Here is a 21074-nt window from a genome sequence, read left to right as displayed (position 1 = left end):
TTTTTTTTTTTTTTTCAAATTGATAGCATCCCTCACTTTGGGAAACAGAAAAGCAAGTTGATGATCAAAGTTTCTGTTTTCAAGATTTCCATTCAAAAGCAACTTAGGTCTGGTGCGTTTAAGGATCTTGGGTTTGTTTGTGAAATACAATGACCTGGCTCTAGGCTTATTACTAATAGGAGAAAACTTGACTTTCTCTAGATAGGGGGCAAGAGATACAAGTTGCCTCCAATATTGTTCCATCGTTAAATCTTATCTGACTCTTTGTGACCCCATGAACTGCAGCATGTTAGGCTTCTCTGTTCCCCACTATCTCCCTGAGTTTGCTCAAACTCATGTCCATTGAGTCAGCGATGCGACCCAACCATCTCATCCTCAGCCGCCCCCTTCTCCTCCTGCCTTCAGTCTTTCCCAGCATCAAGGTCTTTTCCAGTGAGTTGGGTCTTTGTATCAGGTGGCCAAAGTATTGGAGCTTCAGCTTCAGCATCAGTCCTCCAGTGAGATTTACAGTTTTTCTCACATGCAAACTACTGAGACAATGGCCCACAGCTCCTGGACCAGCCTTTCATATTAGCCGCAAATGACCCCTACTGGGAAACAGACTCAGAAGAAGGACACATAGTAAATTTTACTAAAGATTGTTCCACTTTCTGTGAAACCTTCTGCATTACAATTTGCCCTGTGTCTAGTGTTGACTAGATTATCTGCATGCCCTCTTTGTGTCTACATCTCTGTTGTCTGTCTTATCTTTTAAGTTCCCCGGGGAGGGATCCAGTGACTGACTCAGACCATTTTAGTGCCCTGTAGAGGATATCATATGAATAAACATTACACTAAATGATGTGCAGGCTTCTATAAAACTGGAAGGTTACTTGGGGATTAAGAACTTTCCAGGGGCAAAAATCTACTAACAGCTTTCTAGCTGGCCCTGCACCCCACATTCATCTCACTCTTTCTACTGGTTTTTCATTTCAAATTATGTTTGTGTGTACTGGATTACTTCCATCTGATGACTTCAATGTGTGGTTGTGAGTGTGTGTGGGCATCATACCAACCTTTGAACTTCCCTCTGGGGCTTCTTAATCTAGGTTATTAGCAGTTATTGATTTCTTTGCCCTTTGATAGCTCAAATGGAACACAAGTATACATTTACATAAATCTTCTGAAAATGTTGATATTATGAAACAGTCTGTTGAAATTTGCAGTGAGATATGTGTACATTCACTATCAGGAATACCTAATCTGGGAACAGCCAAATTCTATTGTGAGGTCAGTGGAAGGATCAGCTCTTCGACAAAGGATTTCCAGGATTCAACAATTTTTTAAAAAATTTAAAAATGAAAAAAATGCCATTGATCTGAGGTGAGTACAAAGGTAAAACTCATGTTACTCCATTATAAGGAAAAAATATCCTAGGGATTTTTGGCAGAAGGCAGAACAAGAGAGGAGTTGGTGTTTAGCCCCATAACATCTGATAGGTAACAGGACTTCAGTACTATTGAATCGAAGGTAAAGTGAAGATACTTCAGTGGTTCTGTTTTGCCACTATGATCAATCATATGCATATTAAGCAATATACCATAGGGAGAGGTAAGCACAGTGATTAAGAATCTAATGTGAGTTAAACTTGTCCCCCACTTACTGCTGCTGCTAAGTCGCTTCAGTCGTGTCCGACTCCATGTGACCCCAGAGATGGCAGCCCACCAGGCTCCCCCGTCCCTGGGATTCTCCAGGCAAGAACACTGGAGTGGGTTGCCATTTCCTTCTCCAATGCAGGAAAGTGAAAAGTTAAAGTGAAGTCACTCAGTCATGTCCGACTCTTAGCGACCCCATGAACTGCAGCCCACCAGGCTCCTCCATCCATGGGATTTTCCAGGCAAGAGTACTAGAGTGGGTTACCATTACCTTCTCCCCCACTTACTAGCTGAGTAATTTAAGTTTTTTAGCCTCTGCATGCCTCGCTTTTCTCATCAGAAAAAAGCAAATCATATAATTAGTTGAAATGCCCTTAATAATAGAATTTGTCCAGCACAAAAAGTAGGAAACCAAGAAATGCTAGATGTTATTAATAATAGCAACTGCTTATATTTGCGTAGGACTTTTAACATTTGCAGAGTTTTCCCACTTTCTACTGTTTACTTCCCATAACTCTACAAGAAAAAAAAAAAGATAACATTATGTCCTTATTTTTTTCTGCTATTTGTTTAAATAAGAGAAGTCAGTTCAGCATTTAAGGGCTTTATTCAAGGTCAAGCAGTGGCAGATAGTACTGGTTGTAGTGGCCACTCCCCACGTTTTCTTTGCTGGCAGAGCCCCCCTTGCTTTCTCTGTTTTTATTGCATGTACTCTGCGTGCATGTGGCTGAATCCTGGTCACAGAAACTGCAGATTTTGCTGTTGGGGCTTTGGGGAAAGTGTTGCCTTTATAAGTAAAAACAAAACAAGCACATATACGCTGGAGGCTCTTTTTCCTTCGCTGGAAGTAACTATGTCTGCACATGATGCAGAGAAGTATCAGAGCCTCCTTGCAAACACGAGGGCAGGTAGCATCCAGTGGTGACACTGTCAGAGAGGAAATATGTGTATCACTTGAGTCCTTGATGACATTGTTAGACTAACTTAGTCTTGAAACCCCATGAACCCTGGACCGCTTGTTGCATGAGATAATACATCCATATCATTTGAGTCATTTTTAATACTCTGCTTCTTACACTAAAGTTATACTAACAAAATATGGTGGCTAAACCAAGAATCAAAATCTGGTCTTCTTCTGATTCCTAGGCCTTTGTTCTTTTCAGCAAAGCACACTGCCATCCTGATATTAAGGCCAATCGCAATAGAGCCAAATGTACCTCCCTGTTCTGACATTTGTGTGTCCCTGCCCATAATCTCGGAGAAGGCAATGGGATCCATGGATGGAGGAGCCTGGAAGGCTGCAGTCCATGGGATCGCTAAGAGTCAGACACGACTGAGCAGCTTCCCTTTCACTTTTCACTTTGACGCATTGGAGAAGGCAATGGCAACCCACTCCAGTGTTCTTGCCTGGAGAATCTCAGGGGCAGGGGAGCCTGGTGGGCTGCTGTCTGTGGGGTCACACAGAGTTGAACATGACTGAAGCAACTTAGCAGCAGCAGCAACAGCAGCAGCAGCCCATAATCTAAGCTTGAGCTAAGCCTGGGGACCTGCTCCCTTTCTCTTGCAGTGTGAGCTTTCTCCTCTCTGGGCCCCTGCCCTCATGCTCCCTTCCCTTAGAATATCATCCAGGTATCCCCTTGACTCCATTAGAATCACACATGGCCTTCTGGATCTAACCTGAATGCCTCCTTTATAAGATACTGTTCTTGATGATACTTTTCTTTATTGCCCTCTAAAAGATATGCACGTTTTTCTCCTGCTGCATACCTTTCCTTCCTTATTTTTAACCATCTTTGTACAGCTCAGCCTCTCTACTAGACTGTGAGTTTCCAGAAACTGGTACTGGGTCTCATTCCCTCATTGAGTCTTCATAGCACACATTTTTTATCCCTGCTTCTTAAGAAGGCATAATAAATGTTTATTGAATTAAATATGTAGAATTTTACAGCTGAAAGTTCTTTCTTCTGAACAAAGCTCCCATTTTCTGGAAATTATAGAAAGTTCTTATCTTTGAATTCATGATCCCTGTAGGATTCAGGAGATCAGGGGAATCGTTAATGGTATATTCATTGTTTTATGCTCATAGCTTTTATTAGATCAGATTCGTAAAGAATTCATGGCTCCTTAAAAGAATGAGAACCTCTGTTTAAGTTGGAAAGTAGAATAAAGGCTTTCTGAGCCAAACACACACTCCAGAGCATGCATGTTTTAGGAAAACCAGTGTTGTGAGTTTTCTTGCTTTCCTTAAAATTGGAGTACAAGGAAAACAACCAAAAACAAAACAACTTTCTGGCTGTTGAATATTCCTCTTACATTTTATCCAACTGTGCTATCCCTGTGAAAGATTATTCCACATCTCTTTGGGACCCTGATTATCCTGTCCCCATATTCACTTCCATACACATCTTTAAAAACATCCAGCCTAACGTGTCTGGCAGGGTGGTGCAGGGAGCAGAAAGGGGTCATGTATGACTGGGTGATGAGGGGACACCAGGCCAGTTAAGGAAGAATGCAGGTAACCAGCTTCAGCCCCTGAACCAGCCTGCTAACATCACCCGTGTGGTTTTGCCAGTGCTCATTCAGAAGTGAATGAAGCCTCCTTCAGGAGAGCAGGGTTATAAGCTCTGACAAGACTGAGTTCTTGTGGAGTCTCCTTGTGCTGTACAAAGGCAGAACCCTGAATCACTGATGACTGAGAACATTACACAGGAAAATGTCTTGTTTTATAGACTAGGACCCCTGTTACCCTCTTCATTATTCAGGATTTGGAACTATAGACCCTCAGGAATGAAAAGACTTTAGGATCCTGTATTCAAAGTGCTCACTATCAAGAAGCCCAGGGCACAGTTTTGTTTCTCTTATGATTAGATTCTACCTCCACAGTTGGACACAGAGCAAGGAAAAAAAAAAAGATTAAAAAGGATTCATAACTGAAAAATGAAAAAATGAGGAGACATGTCCTACTTAGAAATTCTAAGACTTCCCGGGGATGAGGGAGAGATGAGGTGAAGGTCAGTGGCCAGGCCAGGTGTCCTAGTGGGACTCAGATCTCCCTAAGTGTCCACTGGTTCTCACAGCATGCAGCATGCTGTCATTTCAGTTGTGTGTGACTCTTGTGATGCCATGGACTGTAGCCCACCAGACTGCTCTGTTCATGGGATTCTCCAAGTAAAAATACTGAGGTGGGTTGCCATACCCTTCTCCAGGGCATATTCCTGACCCAGGGATCGAACCTGGGTCTCCTGCATTGGCAGGCAGGTTCTTTACCATTAGCTCCAACTGGGAAGCCTAAGAGCTACCCTAAATTCATAGTTTAAGAAGAATAGAAAGCTTATTAAACTCCTTCAGGAAAGCGTCTTAGTCCACTGCTGCTACCCACTGTGTTGCTACTCATAAGCAAAATAATTAGGAGAGGCCACACAAGAGAGTTCCGGAAAAGCATCTATTTCTGCTTTATTGACGATGCCAAAGCCTTTGACTGTGTGGATCACAGTAAACTGTGGAACATTCTGAAAGAGATGGGAATACCAGACCACCTGACCTGCCTCTTGAGAAACCTGTATACAGGTCAGGAAGCAACAGTTAGAACTGGACATGGAACAATAGACTGGTTCCAAATAGGAAAAGGAATACGTCAAGGCTGTATGTTGTCACCCTGCTTATTAAACTTTAGAGTACATCATGAGAAACGTTGGGCTGGAAGAAGCACAAGCTGGAATCAAGATTGCCGGGAGAAATATCAATAACCTCAGATATGCAGATGACACCACCCTTATGGCAGAAAGTGAAGAGGAACTAAAAAGCCTCTTGATGAAAGTGAAAGAGGATAGTGAAAAAGTTGGCTTAAAGCTCAACATTCAGAAAACAAAGATCATGGCATCTGGTCTCATCACTTCATGGCAAATAGATGGGGAAACAGTGGAAACAGTGACTGACTTTACTTTTTGGGGCTCCAAAATCACTGCAGATGGTGACTGCAGCCATGAAATTAAAAGACACTTACTCCTTGGAAAGAAAGTTATGACCAACCTAGACAGCATATTAAAAAGCAGAGACATTATTTTGTCAACAAAGGTCCATCTGGTCAAGGCTATGGTTTTTCCAGTGGTCATGTATGGATATAAGAGTTGGACTGTGAAGAAAGCTGAGTGCCGAAGAATTGATGCTTTTGAACTGTGGTGTTGGAGAAGACTCTTGAGAGTCTCTTGGACTGCAAGGAGATCCAACCAGTCCATCCTAAAAGAGATCAGTCCTGGGTGTTCTTTGGAAGGACTGATGTTGAAGCTAAAACTCCAATACTTTGGCCACCTCATGTGAATAGCTGACGCATTGGAAAAGACCCTGATGCTGGGAAAGATTGAAGGCAAGAGGAGAAGGGGACGACAGAGGATGAGATGGTTGGATGGCATCACCGACTCGATGGACATGGGTTTGGGTTTTTCCCTAACAAACTTTTTGGTCAAACCCAATATTTATCAAATCAGCCTTGATCACATTGACTGGAATTTATACTTAAATGTCATATAATTGAACTTGGAATTAAATCTGTACATTAAAATTATTTACCAAATGAATAAAAGTAAATGACCATTTATATGTATTTTTAAGTACATATGTTTTACTTGATTAATAGGTTCCAGTGTTTTTTGTTTTATTTGAAAAATACACATAAATGATAGACAATAAAACTAGAATAGATGGACGATTGTGTTAACCTCTTTTACTCATCTAATGGTGGTAGTTTTGGCTGTGGCCCTTTAACAGATGCTAATTCTATAAAACAGTATTGATAATTAACCAGAACGGAAAAACAAACAATAACAAATCAACCTTATATAATGACATATCATCATTCAAGGTGGTGAATAATCCATGTAGATAGAAAAGGGGAAAAACAGAGGGGAAAAGAAAGTTCAAATAATCGATTGAAGCGTAACTAAAGGTTAGCAATTCTCCCTTCTTTCTTGCTTTCATTCTGAAAACGAAAGATTAGATTGATTCAAGCAGATATGCTTTGAAATGCCATAAAGAACGCCTCATCTGGTGCAGTATTGACAAGCTGCCTGAGTGTATCACTGGCATTTTCATTTTACTAGCCCAGCAAGAAGAATCAGGGAGTGGATTTTTACCTCCCTGCCCACCTGCCTGTGAATCGCTTAAACAACTTCTGCGTGCGCGTGTGAGCGGCTCCACACTGTTACATGCTGGGTTAAAAAGGTTCTTTCTCTGGGGCTCCAGTGGCTTCCCTCATCAGATGGATGGGAAATGCAGTTTGTGGCCGGCTGAACTTCATTATTTAGTTTACTGCCATCTTGTATCAAGAGAGCAACTACCGAGAAATGCTTTATGCCCACACCCCCGTTTTCTTGGTGGGGGATTTATAGGCCTGTTCAGCAAAATCATACCGAGGTAGAGCAACGACATCTCTGTGTCTTCAAACAAACAGCCACCCCGCTGTCGCTGATCAGCGTTCCTGGGATGGCGGTGATTGAAATTTAGCACTTAGAGCAACTTAATTGGCACACGGATCTGTTAAGCATATGCCCCCACCGCAGGCCTGCCATCTGACATGCCCATAGGGCACCCAGCGCCTCGCACATGCTCACATTTTGCTAAGAAAGTCAGTTTTGAACAGATCCTTGAAGGAAGTCTGTGCAGTGGTTAAAGAGAGGGGTGGCCTTAGAGCTCAGGTCCTCAGATTTGTGCCTGTTTTGGGGTGACCGTGGTCCTTCATCCCCTTGAAGTTGGAACAAACCTAAGGCATGGAGTTCCAGTTCGCTTGCTGTGAAAGAAGTGATCAGAATCCTCTCGCTGGTGCCTGTGTCTTCAGTAAAGCAAGCCTTGTGCTAGCAGAGTAGAACCATGAAGGATTCAGCAGCTCCTTGGGAGCTTGCTGGCTTGGAATTCAAGGTTAGACTGTTCTGTGCTCACTGTGGCTACAACTGATCCCTTGGCCTTCAGAGGAAATCCAAAAATCAATGTCAACATTTTTATGCTAAGTTGGAAACAACAGGACTGGGCCGAATGTTCTAGGTTATGACTATCAAGAGAGAAATACGAACCTCACCAGAAAACAAGGCAGAGCTATTAGGCTCTTCTCATTATGTCAGGAGAGCAAATAAGGGTTGAGACCATCCATGGTTAGAAACATGCTGCTCTGTTGAATCTTTCCCAGTGTCGTGGCACTCCTATGCTTCACTTAACCAGGCGGAGCTAGGTCAGGGCTGCAGGCAACAAAGGCAGCCGCTTTCTGATGCTGCCATGTTGGGCGTGAGTTCTGGTGCGTCCCAGACCACCAGGCCTTATCTGTATTTATGTTCTTTTCTGGTGTCAGGCAAAATTCTGGGCTCCTAGTAAATGCTTAAGAGGTGTTGAATTCTGAAAGAATGAGCTAAATTGTTTGGGTTCCTCTGAACGAGGCTGAAGAAAAGCAACAAGTTAAAATTATAGGAAGATTTGCCGAGAAGCAAAAAAAGCTTAAGTTTCAGTGTTAAGTACACAGGCCCTTTCCCAGGATGTGCAGATTGGAACTCATGACTTTGTGTTTTGTTTCTTATAAAGAGATGCCTAAATTCTGTAAGCTCTAGGACCCAGGGTCCAGTTTTAGCTGTTTAAGGGAAGGCACTGGCAAGTGAAGTCAAAGTTGCTCAGTTGTGTCCAACTCTTTGCAACCCCATGGACTATGCAGTCCATGGAATTCTCTAGGCCAGAATACTGGAGTGGGTAGCCTTTCCCGTCTCCAGGGGATCTTCCCAACCCAGGGATGGAACCGAGGTCTCCTGCATTGCAGGCAGATTCTTTACCAGCTGAGCCACAAGGAAAGCCCAGGCACTGGTAAACCCTTCCCCAATCAGTGTAAGTGGATGCTGCAACAATTCATTCAATTATGTTAAGCACCCGTTAAAGGAATTCTAAGCCCTCCCTTGGGCCATTTCAGTTCTATGAAATTGTAATTGTTTGAAACTAACCGTGATGTCTTCTTTTGCCTTCAGGTGATTCTCATTTTGACAAAGCTGTATGACTATAACCTGGGGAGCATCACTGAGAGCTCGCTTTGGAGGTAAGGAAATTGAGCTAACAGTTACGGTGTTATTTAAACATGATGCCCTCAGCCAGGCTGCTCCCTCCTCACCCCTGTTTCCTAGTGAGAAGGTTTCTGGTTATACGTACCGTTTCTTCTCTGTCTGCTCTTTGTTTTCCTTAACCATGGGTAGGGTATTTTGTTGTTGTTGTTTTTACCAGGAGGGCCAGATCCTTTCTTTTTATAGACCTCTTCTTTTGGTCAGAAGTCTTTTTGCTAAGGTGTTCATTAGGTTGTCTTTATGGATGTTGGTTCCCATAGTTCTCACCAATCATGAGCTTATTGGGGTGGAAATGAAGAATAAGGATGTCTTTGCAGATGGGATCAGTATAACTCAAGGTCTGAAGAACCCAGGCAGGCTCCCAGGGCAACACTTTCACAGCTGCTTTTCTTTGGTTCTGCAGCACAGCAAGTGTGCACACACAAATGCATGCGTTTATTTCTGGGATTCACACTACTGGGCCATATATATAGAGAGAGGGTATAGTGAGTGATTTTTCAAATAGGTGAACAAATCCTTTAAGAGGGTAGACTAACTCATTGGATTTGGCACAAAAGCAAGTCCTCAGATACCCAGATAGTTATTCTGTCCTCCATTATTCTTGAAAACTATACATTCTTGTTTCATTTTGTTTCTTAAAAAAATCTGCTTGATTTATCTCATTCCTCTTTGGCTCTTCTCCAGTAGCCTGGGTCATGTGCTCAAACCCGAACTCGTCCCTGAAGTCTAGGATAGAGCCTTCTCTGATTGGCCAGGCCTGGATCACATGATGATCCCTGAGCCTGAGAGGATGGAGACAGACTTCAGAGATGATATTCACACATAGATACATGCACTCTTTCACATACATGCACACACACAAAGGCAGGAATGGTCTGGACAGACCAAAGTTAGTAGTGATCACATAAGATCAGTGGGAGGTTCCATTAACTCAGTTCGCAAGACCAGGAGAGACTGGCTGCTGGCTCTGAGTCTCAATGCTGAGGTCTAGGGAGAAAGACTCCAGTCACCCTATTTGTCAGCTGTTCCCCCTGCTCCCAGTACACTCGACAGTGACTGGGGAGGGAAAGCTGATTTTCATGGTAGCAGTTTGGTTGTAGGGCCTGCCTCTGTTGGGAAATGTGGTGGTCATACAAGAGGAGGCTCATGGATTGAACAGACACCCCAAAAGAATGTACCAGACCCCACAAGAAGATTGTTCATTAAATTTCATTTTCACTTGATGTCTATTTTTTATTAGACTTGACAGTATGTATAAGAAGCTCCAAATAAATTGTCCTATGCTCTGGGAGAGCCCTACTATACTAAAGAAAGGCTAGATTCTGTTATTTTATTTGTTGTCAGGCATTTCAATTAGTGAGCTCTTTTCCCAATGAAGAGGTCAATTATGCAGAGTTTCTGTCCCAAGGAAATTTATGTAACTGAATTCAAGTGTAGGAGGTTTGGTAGGAGCCTCTAAAAGTACAGTTCTTTAATACATTAAGGGCCTGACTCCTGCTGTATTGTTTAAATTCAATACCTGTCTGTCAGCATCTCTGAGTAAGCCTATGCTTCCTTGATCAATTTCTCTAATGTATGTGCATAAATGAAAATAAAAGCCAGCTTTTACCGTGTGGTGCATCTGCCATCTAAAGTGTTGTTGGTGTATTAGAAAATTAAAAGATGTGCAGTTCTGTCTCCGTGGGATAGAGGCAAAGCAGCCATAACTCTCACTCTGAATAGTCCTAGGAAGGGCACTCTGGAGGGCTATGAGGAAGAGCTTGTCCTGGACTACAGAAGCACACATCCAGCACACATCTCTCTCTCTGTTGGGGCGCTATTACTGATGCCCCAGTCTAGGAGGACTATTCTTTTCTGATCTTAAGGAATCAGGTTAGTGAAATAAAAATGATATATCATTCTAGTGGTGTCAGACCTCCCTTCTGAGGGAGCAAACTCCATGGGCTTTAGCTTGGGAAAGTGTGGCAAGAGAGACCTGCTTACTTTTCCATCTTAGAACCAATTTCACTGGAGAATTTGCACATATGTGTACACACACACACACACACATTCATAAAAACACACATATACATACATACACATATACACACATGCATGAAAAAGGTTAAGTGTTAGTCACACAGTTGTGTCTGACTCTTTGCAGGGTCCTTTGTCCATGGAATCCTCCTGGCAGGAATACTGGAGTGTGTTGCCATGCCCTCCTCCAGGGGATTGTTCCGACCCAGGAATTAAACTCGGGTCTCCTGCATTGCAGGCAGATTCTGTACCATCTGAGCCTCCTAGGAAACCTATATATATGCATGTATATATATATATATATATATATATATATATATACATGCATATGTGTGAAAGTAGCTCAGTTGTCTCCACCTGTTTGCAACTCCATGGACTATATAGTCCATGGAATTCTCCAGGCCAAAATACTGGAGTGGGTAGCCTTTCCTTTCTCCAGGGGATCTTTCCAACCCAGGAATCGAACCCAGGTCTCCCACATTGCAGGCGGATTCCTTACCAGCTGAGCCACCAGGGAAGCCCCATATATATGCATATGTACCTATAATGTGTATGTGTATATACCCATATATATTTGCTTTTCTAACATACCCAAAGTAATCATTTGCCTCATATGCCATGTTCTACATGCCTTATCATGTTCTGCATGTTTTGTTATGTTCTACATGTCATATGTGGCAAATTATTACTGTGGGTGTTCTATTCTATTGCAACTGATCATTTTAATACTTTATAGGAGACCACATGCCTGAGTTAAAATATAATTTAGAAAAGAGGAAAGGAGAAAGAAAAATTATTTAGAAAACTTCCTAGTTGCATTTCAGGGCTGCATTTTTTGAGTGGCTCATGGTACCCATATTCAGTCTTTAGGGAGCCTTTTCTGGGTGTTAACTTAGGACAGGGGCAGGCCTGGATGAGTCAAGGACATGGCCCTGTGTTTTCTAATTCAGTCCTACTGAAGGAGACTAGACTCTCAGTGTTGACTCATTTTCTCCTGCACAAGCTTGTACTTTCTTCTCAGAAAACCTGCCTATGCCTACAGTTGGGGGTTTACTAGGGGCACAGACCATATTTTAGAAATTCTCATGGCACTCACAGCACTGGATTCAGGACATAGCACATAGATAATGCTCAATAAGTATCTGGTTTTGGACAGGCTAGTAAGTACTACAATTTTATCTCTACTGCATGGTCACGAACATACAACTCTGTTTCTCACTCATTTATTCAACACAGATGAATTGATTAACTCCTCTAGGCCTTGTATTGTTCTTGTCTGGGAAAGGGAGGGTGGGTAAATACATAGATCCACAGCATATAGGCTTTGCCTTCTAGGACTTCGTTGTTTAGAGAGGCTAAGCTCTATGGACAGTTAAAATGAGAGAGAACTGTACTTGTCTGTAACCTGCCTTGTGTAATTATATTGAATAAGGTCCTTACACAGCACCCAGAGCTGCCAGATCCCAGAATGTGTTTAATCTAATGTAAATAGACAAACTGTCATACAAATATTAAGTGTTAGCATAAAGATATGAGATAAGTGTTGCTTCTTTACTTTGCTCATGCTTGTATTTTCTCTTTGCAACTAGACTTTATGTCCTTAAACCCAACACCTTTCTGGTTTCATGGTAACGGCAGTGATACTTTGCTAATGAAAATAATGACAACAATAATAAAAGTTAACTTTGATCGTGCACTCAGGTTGTATCAGGCTCTAAGCTCAGTGCTTGACATGCATTATTGCATCCTCCCAGTTCATTTTTACAGTATGCCAAGGTCACACAATTTGTAAATAATAGCCCACACACTTACAGGCACATTAGTTAATAAACTTCATTCATTTCACTGCTTATTGATCATCTAGAGTCCTGTCTGCCTTCGGGTGGATCTTGCTGTACCTAAACAAACAACATTTTAATCATACATACATATATGATTATTATCTATCTGTCTATCTTAAAATCAGAGTTTTCAAAGCGTTATAACATTTTGAACAGCATTTTCCCTATTCCAGAAAAATACTGGGCAACAGGGAAATGGTTTCTTGTCCAGCAAACAGATACATGGACTTTCTGATTGAGCCTGTATTCTTTATAACTTTTACCAGCTGCGTAGTCCAAAAGGGGCAAGTGGCAAATGCCTCCAGGGTGTTAGGGTAGGAAAGAAGCCAGAAAAACAGCTGACCTTACACTGGTGTTCTAGGGTTTTCAACCTTGCTAATCAACAAACCTAGGCTGACGGAGCAAGATGCCACTATTCCAAATTAATGAGCTTTGGCTCCCAGTTGGTCTTGTCATTGATTACACCTTAATCCTGGAGCAGGTTGTTGATTTTGTTTTGTTTTGTGTGGTCCTTCACTCCAGGAGTCAAACTGAGAGACAAAGGGGATGATCTGCCCCAGAACAATTAATTACACCTCAGGATCTTCTTCACTTTCCAGAGGATTAAGCTGTGAGACTTGGTAGAGCTGGTGGTTTTACCATATTGAAGCAAGATAAGCTTAAAGGTTGAGATAAATAAAATGTCAAAATCTAGATACAGTATCTCTGAGAAGAAATGTATTAATCCCTGTGCCAGGGTAATCAGCACTCTGCTGAGAGGCTTAGCTGGTGAGAAAGCCTCAGGCAGTTGTGAAGGGACTAAAGGTGTACTCTCTTAAAGGGACACACAGCCTACCAAGGGTCTGTTGTAGAGCTTGCCTGGCCTGACTGATTCTCAAATTCACTGCTGTCCTATTTTCCGATCCACATGAAACATAAGCTTATAAAAAGATCTCCACCATTATGGACTACTCAAGCAGCAATTCCTGCTTTTGTGGAATGAAGGTTAAAGTGGGGAAATGGGTTAGGCCATTTGATTCGGCACTGGGAGCCAGCCCTGTTTCCTTGTCACCTGAGTCGCTTTGTTTCGTGTTGGGTGTTACAGCGACTGTCAAGAGAAGCGTCCCCATCACATCTTTGTGGAGAAAATGCTGCAGAGGGCTTTGAGGCAGCTTCTGTGTGGAGTTGGCTGCAGCTAGTACTTCCTGGTGGAGAAGGCAATGGCACCCCACTCAAGTACTCTTGCCTGGAAAATCCCATGGATGGAGGAGCCTGGAAGGCTGCCGTCCATGGGGTCGCTGAGGGTCGGACACGACTGAGCGACTTCACTTTCACTTTTCACTTTCATGCATTGGAGAAGGAAATGGCAACCCACTCCAGTGTTCTTGCCTGGAGAATCCCAGGGACAGGGAAGCCTTGTGGGCTGCCGTCTCTGGGGTCGCACAGAGTCAGACACGACTGAAGCGACTTGGCAGCAGCAGCAGCAGCAGCAGCAGCAGCAGTACTTTCTGGAGAACTCCAGGGATTCAGGCTGACAAGCTGACCTGAAGATGCTGACTTTCGGCCAACCCTGTGGATAATTCCCACTAGCTGGAAGTCTCTTCCTTCCCATTCCTCCTCCAGGGGAAAAGCAGAGAGTGACATGAATAGGCTGTTAGTCTCAGCTTGGAAGGATGTTTTGCCACACAATTCAGCTTTCAGTCAGTTACAGATACAAAGATTTAGAACAGGGATATGTGGTTGTGCTCAGTCAGATCAGACTCTTTGTGACCTTATGGACTGTAGCCCACCAGGCTCCTCTGTCCATGGGATTTTCCAGGCAAGAATACTGAAGTGGATTGCCATTTCCTTCTCTAGGAGATCTTCCCAACCTAGGGATTGAACCTGTGTCTCTTGAGGCTACTGCATTGGCAGGTGGATTCTTTAGCACTGTGCCACCTGGGAAGCCCCTGGCCAATGCAAGTGGTGCCAATGGCAACCTGCTCCAGGACTCCATGGACAGAGGAGCCTGGTGGGCTGCAATCCATGGGATCACAGAGAGTTGGACATGAGTGAGAGTGCGGGCGTAAGCAAATGCACGCGCGCGCACACACGTACGCACACACACACACACACACGCCCTATACATCCTGAAAAAGAAAAATCGAATAAAGCTAGAGTGTGAAATTTCTGTGTAAGAGGGCTCTTCATGTCACACAAGTCCAGTGATGTTAATCATCCCTGTGCTGCAAGTCTTTAGTGCCTGCCTAATGGCCCCCAGGAGAGAGTCAGGCTCCCCAGCCAGATCAGGAGGTGCCTTGGAGTCTGGACTCCTTTGACTTAATAACTCCTATTCCCACCCACATATTTGTGTCGTAGAGAGCTACTTGTATTTCCTGGGCTTACAAATTCAGTTTTTAATCTTATTGTTTTTAAGAAATCGAAAGGAATGTATGCTCATTATAATGAACCATACAGTTAGAGGCAAAAGAATTGTTAGTCTTTTCCTTCCCACACAGATTCAGCTTCCCCGAGGTCAGTGATGCTAAGCATTTTGGGTGATTCTGTCCGCATCATTGTGACCAGACTCAAAAATACCAGGAGATATATACACATATCAGGACCACTTTTTTTTGGTTAGTTTGAGCAAATAGGAGTAACTCTTCTCAGGACTCTGCCAACCTGTTATTTTCACTCACCAGTGAGTCATGAGTCTCCGTCCAGATGAATACATCAAGAAAAATGGGTCAGGCTTATAAGCGTCAATTAGTACGGATGTTGTATACTGAATTTACCTACTGCATGCTCAATTAACTTATGTAGTGCTTCTTTTGAGCCAAGAAGTGTTCTCAGTGCTTTTTTATCTTCATAAAAACCCTTTAAAGTGAAAATTACTAGTATCCCAGGTTTACAGATGGGAGAACTGAGGCTTAGAAAAATTAAGTACTGGGCCCAGTGGTCATGCAGTTGGTGAGTGTGAGCTGGATCCTGAGTGTGCTCTCTTAAGTCCAAGCTACGCTGCTTCTCTATGGCCTTTTTATCTGATTTTTATTCTAATTTCTACAATATTACTATTACATATGTGTGTGTTAGCCCCTCAGTTGTGTCCAACTCTTTGTGACCCCATGGACTGTAGCCCACCAGGCTACTCTATTCATGGATTCCCCAGGCAAGAATATTGGAGTGAGCAGCCAATCCCTTCTCCAGGGGATCTTCCCTACCCAGGGATCGAACCCAGGTCTCCTGCATTGCAAGCAGATTCTTTACCATCGAAGCCATCAGGGAAGCCCTATTTATTACATATAGTGCTTCAATCAGCATGTTTGTAAACATGTTCTTACATTCTGGTAATTTTATCTCTGTAAATTACTCTAGAGTCCTAAAGGTGATATTGCTGTATCAAAACCTAATGCATTTATAATGTTAACAGATACCTGAGATTACTTTCCAAGATGGTTGGGATAATTCATATACCCATAGGCAACAAGAGACTGTACATTTCCCTATAATGTCACCAGCACTGGCTATTTTTAATACTTAAATTTTTGCTGTCTGTTTAGTGAAAATGGTGTCTTGATTTCAGTGTTTAAAGGGATTTTCTGTGACTACCAGTGACACTGAGTATCTTTTCATATGTGTATTGGTCTGTGACACTCTTGAACCCCTGTCTCCATCTCTCCTCTCTTTCTAAGCAAAGGTAATTGCTTCTTCCTCAATAATCCTGAGTGTATTATATACTTGGGCTTACAATGGTTATCAGGTGTATATTTATTTAGTTTGTTTTAATAAACATCTACTAGCCCCCTTTTTCAGAGAAGGCAATGGCAACCCACTCCAGTACCCTTGCCTGGAAAATCCCATGGATGGAGGAGCCTGGTGGGCTGCAGTCCATGGGGTCGCTAGGAGTCGGACACGACTGAGCGACTTCACTTTCACGTTTCACTTTCATGCATTGGAGAAGGCAATGGCAGCCCACTCCAGTGTTCTTGCCTAGAGAATCCCAGGGACGGGGGAGCCTGGTGGGCTGCCATCTCTGGGGTCGCACAGAGTTGGACACGACTGAAGCGACTTAGCAGCAGCAGCAGCCCCGTTCTTTATGCCAGGCACTGCGCTAGGTAGACACTAGGAGTCACAGATTGCTTGTTCCCTACAGAAATTCAAAACTTGTGAATGGCAGACACTCAGTGGGTGATCACAGAAGTGTGACAAATGCGGTGCCAAAATTATGCACACGTTATTGTCCACGTCCATTTATTTCCACACTAGCCTGGAAACTCAAAGACTGTGACCGTCTCTTACTTATTTTTGTTCACTTGGCACTGAACTATAACTTGGCATGTATTAAGTTATTTATTTACTTATTTATTTATTTTTCGCTTAGAAATAGTATGTTAAGTATTGGTTCAGGGTCTTCTCTGAAAGTCAGGTCTGTGTTGTGTACTTATTTAATCCTAAATTTTTAAACTCAAGCCTTCCGTATAGGATATACTGTTTTCAATAATGTGCTACATGACCTTGTAAAATATCATTGCATTGCACTCAAAGAGTAAGAACACAGGCAGTGCCAAGTGTAAAGAGTCCAGATTCAAGTCAGGCAATCCACTAATATCCATTGAACACTAGGCATGCACATTGGAAATTCTGTCAAAATCTTCCTGCATACCTCCTATTTCTGTAGGGATCTGGCTGAGTTCTGCCCAGAGATGCTGTTGGCTTTCCTGAGATCTCTGTGAGGGTCTGGCCTCAGATCGCCACTTCTCCTTTTAGTAATAGATGAGATACACACAAAAGCTATCATTGCCCTGAGGCTGTAGAAGTTTTATCAGTATGACCTTAGGAAAAAGTAAAGCAAATGCAGGACAACTGGCATTCCAATATCAAGCCTGGTTATAAACTCAGAAAGTGGTTAATGGATGTCAGTTTTGGTTTTCCTATTTTGCCATTGAACAGTACATGATGGAATCCTAACATCTATGTTGTCCCTTGAGACTGAGGTCACCACCATCCAATTCCAATAGGAACCCAGAGCTTCCATATCCTCATAACCTCTCAAAGGAATTTCTTCCTCACTTGATGCTTTGGTCTGTCCTTTGAAGTCAAAACTTGAGCTTATCATTAATAAGTAAGTAAACAGGGGCAGTGGATGTTCTTTGGGTCTAGAGCTCTGCCCTGGGTACAAGGAAGGTCAAAAGATACCCAAGATATAATTAAATTCTTACCTTTCACCAGCATCTGTTCAGTTCAGTTCAGTTCAGTTCAGTCGCTCAGTTGTGTCCGACTCTTTGTGACCCCATGAATAGCAGGACGCCAGGCCTCCCTGTCCATCACCAACTCCCGGAGTTCACTCAGACTCACGTCCATCGAGTCAGTGATGCCATCCAGCCATCTCATCCTCTGTCGTCTCCTTCTCCTCCTGCCCCCAGTCCCTCCCAGCATCAGAGTCTTTTCCAATGAGTCAACTCTTTGCATGAGGTGGCCAAAGTACTGGAGTTTCAGCTTTAGCATTATTCCTTCCAAAGAAATCCCAGGGCTGATCTCCTTCAGAATGGACTGGTTGGATCTTCTTGCAATCCAAGGGACACTCAAGAGTCTTCTCCAACACCACAGTTCAGAAGCATCAATTCTTCGGCGCTCAGCCTTCTTCACAGTCCAACTCTGACATCCATACATGACCACTGGAAAAACCATAGCCTTGACTAGACGGACCTTTGTTGGCAAAGTAATGTCTCTGCTTTTGAATATGCTATCTAGGTTGGACATAACTTTCCTTCCAAGAAGTAAGTGTCTTTTAATTTCATGGCTGCAGTCACCATCTGCAGTGATTTTGGAGCCCCCCAAAATAAAATCTGACTCTGTTTCCACTGTTTCCCCATCTATTTCCCATGAAGTGATGGGACCAGATGCCATGATCTTAGTTTTCTGAATGTTGAACTTTAAGCCAACTTTTTCACTCTCCTCTTTCACTTTCATCAAGAGGCTTTTTAGTTCCTCTTCATTTTCTGCCATAAGGGTGGTGTCATCTGCATTATTGATATTTGAGGTTATTGATATTTCTCCCGGCAATCTTGAATCTAGCTTGTGCTTCTTCCAGCCCAACGTTTCTCATGATGTACCCTGCATAGAAGTTAAATAAGCAGGGTGACAATATACAGCCTTGACGTACTCCTTTTTCTATTTGGAACCAGTCTGTTGTTCCATGTCCAGTTATAACTGTTGCTTCCTGACCTGCATACAGTGTGGATCACAATAAACTGTGGAAAATTCTGAAATTCACCAGCATCCAATCTCATTATTCAGTCAACATGACTAGCTTGTCCTCATTTTTTAGGTCTCAGCCAGAATACCATCTTATTTTTAAAAAGTTATCGGTGCCCACCTATTAAAAGGAGACTCTTGTTTCTTTTTACCATAGCTCTTTGTTCCTGTCATTTACTGCATGTCCTGATGTCTAATGATCCTAGTTATCACTTGTTTACTGGCCAATGCCACCAGTAGAATATAAGCTCCCTGAAGGCAGAAATATTGTCTTACTTTCCATTGTATTTCAAATGCCCAGGAAAGTGTGTGGCACATAGACATTCAACTGAGATTTCTCAATTAATTGAATGTGTAAGTAAATACATGTCTAGAATCATGGTAAATTGTGTGAATCCAGATACATATAAGGTTTGATTGTTGCTCTTAAGGAATTCACAGTGGGAGAGAGATAAATAAATGAGAAATTAGTGCATCAAATGTCATAATAGAGGTATTGTAATATGACCTGGGATGAAGAAGGGGAAGGATATCTGATTTGCATCTTGAGGAACAAGTAAGAATCACGCTAGTAATCGGGGCTGTTTATTTACTGAGAATATACCGTATTATAAGCACCTTTAAGTGATGATAGTCTGGCATATTGAGGAAACTGTTCAATATTGGAATATACTCTGTGTGTGTAATATTGGAATATACTCTGTGTATGGAGAGGATGTTTGGAGATGATTTTGGAAAAATAGAGGTGGGGTAATTCATATTTTTCTATGCTAATTATTCTGATATTTATCCCCGTTGAAGTATCATTTTTTGGTTTTGGGCAAGGGGGAAACTTGATGAAATGTGATTTTTAGGAAAATAAATGAAATCATGGTGTTGTGTGGAGAATTTCACTTGGGAAAGAACAAAACTGGTGACCATGGGAAAAGCAGTCAGTGGTATCAGAAGAGCTGAGAAGGGATTGACTTATTTTAGGCCACGAAGGAAGGGAGTATGGGGTATGGAAGTGGGTAGTGGTGGTGATTTCAATAAATCTTTTAAAGTGAAAATGAAGAGGGCCATTTGGATGAGGGAGAAGGTGAAAGGAAGAGACATGATTTTCTTGCCTTAGTCTTAGATAGTCCAGTGGGTGGCGAGGTTATTTACTACATACACCTGCTCTGTTGACATCTCCTGAGCACTTTCTCTTAGTGAAGAAGGATATGGGGACAACTCTTTCAAGGAAGAAGTTTTGAAGGGACATAAAGGAAGACATGTAAAAATATAAAAGAGGTCATAGACTAAAGGAATATCTTCCTTTCCTTAACTGAGGACAATCCTGTTTTATGGGGGTTGAATCCATGGAAAGAGATTAAAAATGTAGAACTTAGGAGGGAGTAAAACTGGTCGAGGATTGAGCAGCAGAGAGTATATGAATTTGGAGCTTCTATGGTTGGGGGGCAGGTAATCCAGCTATGGTGATCAGGGTGGATGAGGAGTGGACCAGAGCGGGAGCGTTGCTTCTCTTTCAGCAAGAAGGGAAGCCAGGTGGTTTGGAGCAGCTGCTCAGGAGCCACGAGAAAGGCCTGCTCAGGGAAAGCAGGGGTAGCTCTGGGTGATGCTGAGAGCCCAGCTGGGGCCGCGGCCTGGGGGTCAGTGTGGCTGTTTTCACTCCAGTGAGCAGGGGTCATCCTCAAGAAGGCAGTTGGTTGTGTTTTTCTGGAGCAGTGTTAGAGGACAGGACATCAAGATGGTTGGGGGCAGTGAGTGGTAGATGAGGGGATCTGTGCCAAACAGAGAAGAAAGTGAAGCTGGGGGTTGGGAGAGGACAAAGAGTGAATAGTAGGGCCTCCCCCTCCCAATCCAAGCATGTCTAAAAGCCTAAAGAACACTGAAAAAATAATATCCGGACTTTTTATAATATTAAACTTAGACTGTATCTAGCTTCCAGGGGACTCTGTGAAAAGGACCTGGTAGGAGAAGGTGGCATTAATCAGAAAAATATTTTCTTAAAAGATACTGTTAAGAAATCCACCCAGATCTGTAGGAGAAGGAGCTGCTATTTCTCCACGTGTATATGAAACAGATGGATCTGTTTATCAGGCCCCCAACATTCTGAGTGAAAACGCACATTGTGGGGAAACACTGGGCAGCCTCCTCTGGTTGAGTTATATTAGATTTTTCTCTGGGAAGCTGCTGACTCCAAGGCTAAGACTTGTGGACCATGTCTGGTAGCCACCGTGATGCCTTTAAGAAAATAGTGCCAGCCTAGATATCACATTGAAGTGATGTTGGTTTCCTTTCTGGTT

At 42.7% G+C, this 21074-nt stretch overlaps 1 protein-coding gene across 1 annotated transcript in view; it reads left to right on the top strand.

Moving 5' to 3' along the window:
- Positions 1–21074, top strand: part of SORCS1 (sortilin related VPS10 domain containing receptor 1) — a 673129-nt gene that overhangs the window by 210500 nt on the left and 441555 nt on the right. The window contains exon 2 of the mRNA XM_045164209.1: positions 8627–8694. Coding sequence (XP_045020144.1) covers positions 8627–8694 — 68 coding nt within the window. The remainder of the gene's footprint in view (positions 1–8626; positions 8695–21074) is intronic.

The sequence above is a fragment of the Bubalus bubalis genome, chromosome 23 (genome assembly GCF_019923935.1).
Source record: "Bubalus bubalis isolate 160015118507 breed Murrah chromosome 23, NDDB_SH_1, whole genome shotgun sequence".
NCBI lineage: Eukaryota > Metazoa > Chordata > Mammalia > Artiodactyla > Bovidae > Bubalus > Bubalus bubalis.
This window is presented reverse-complemented; position numbering and strand designations above follow the sequence as displayed.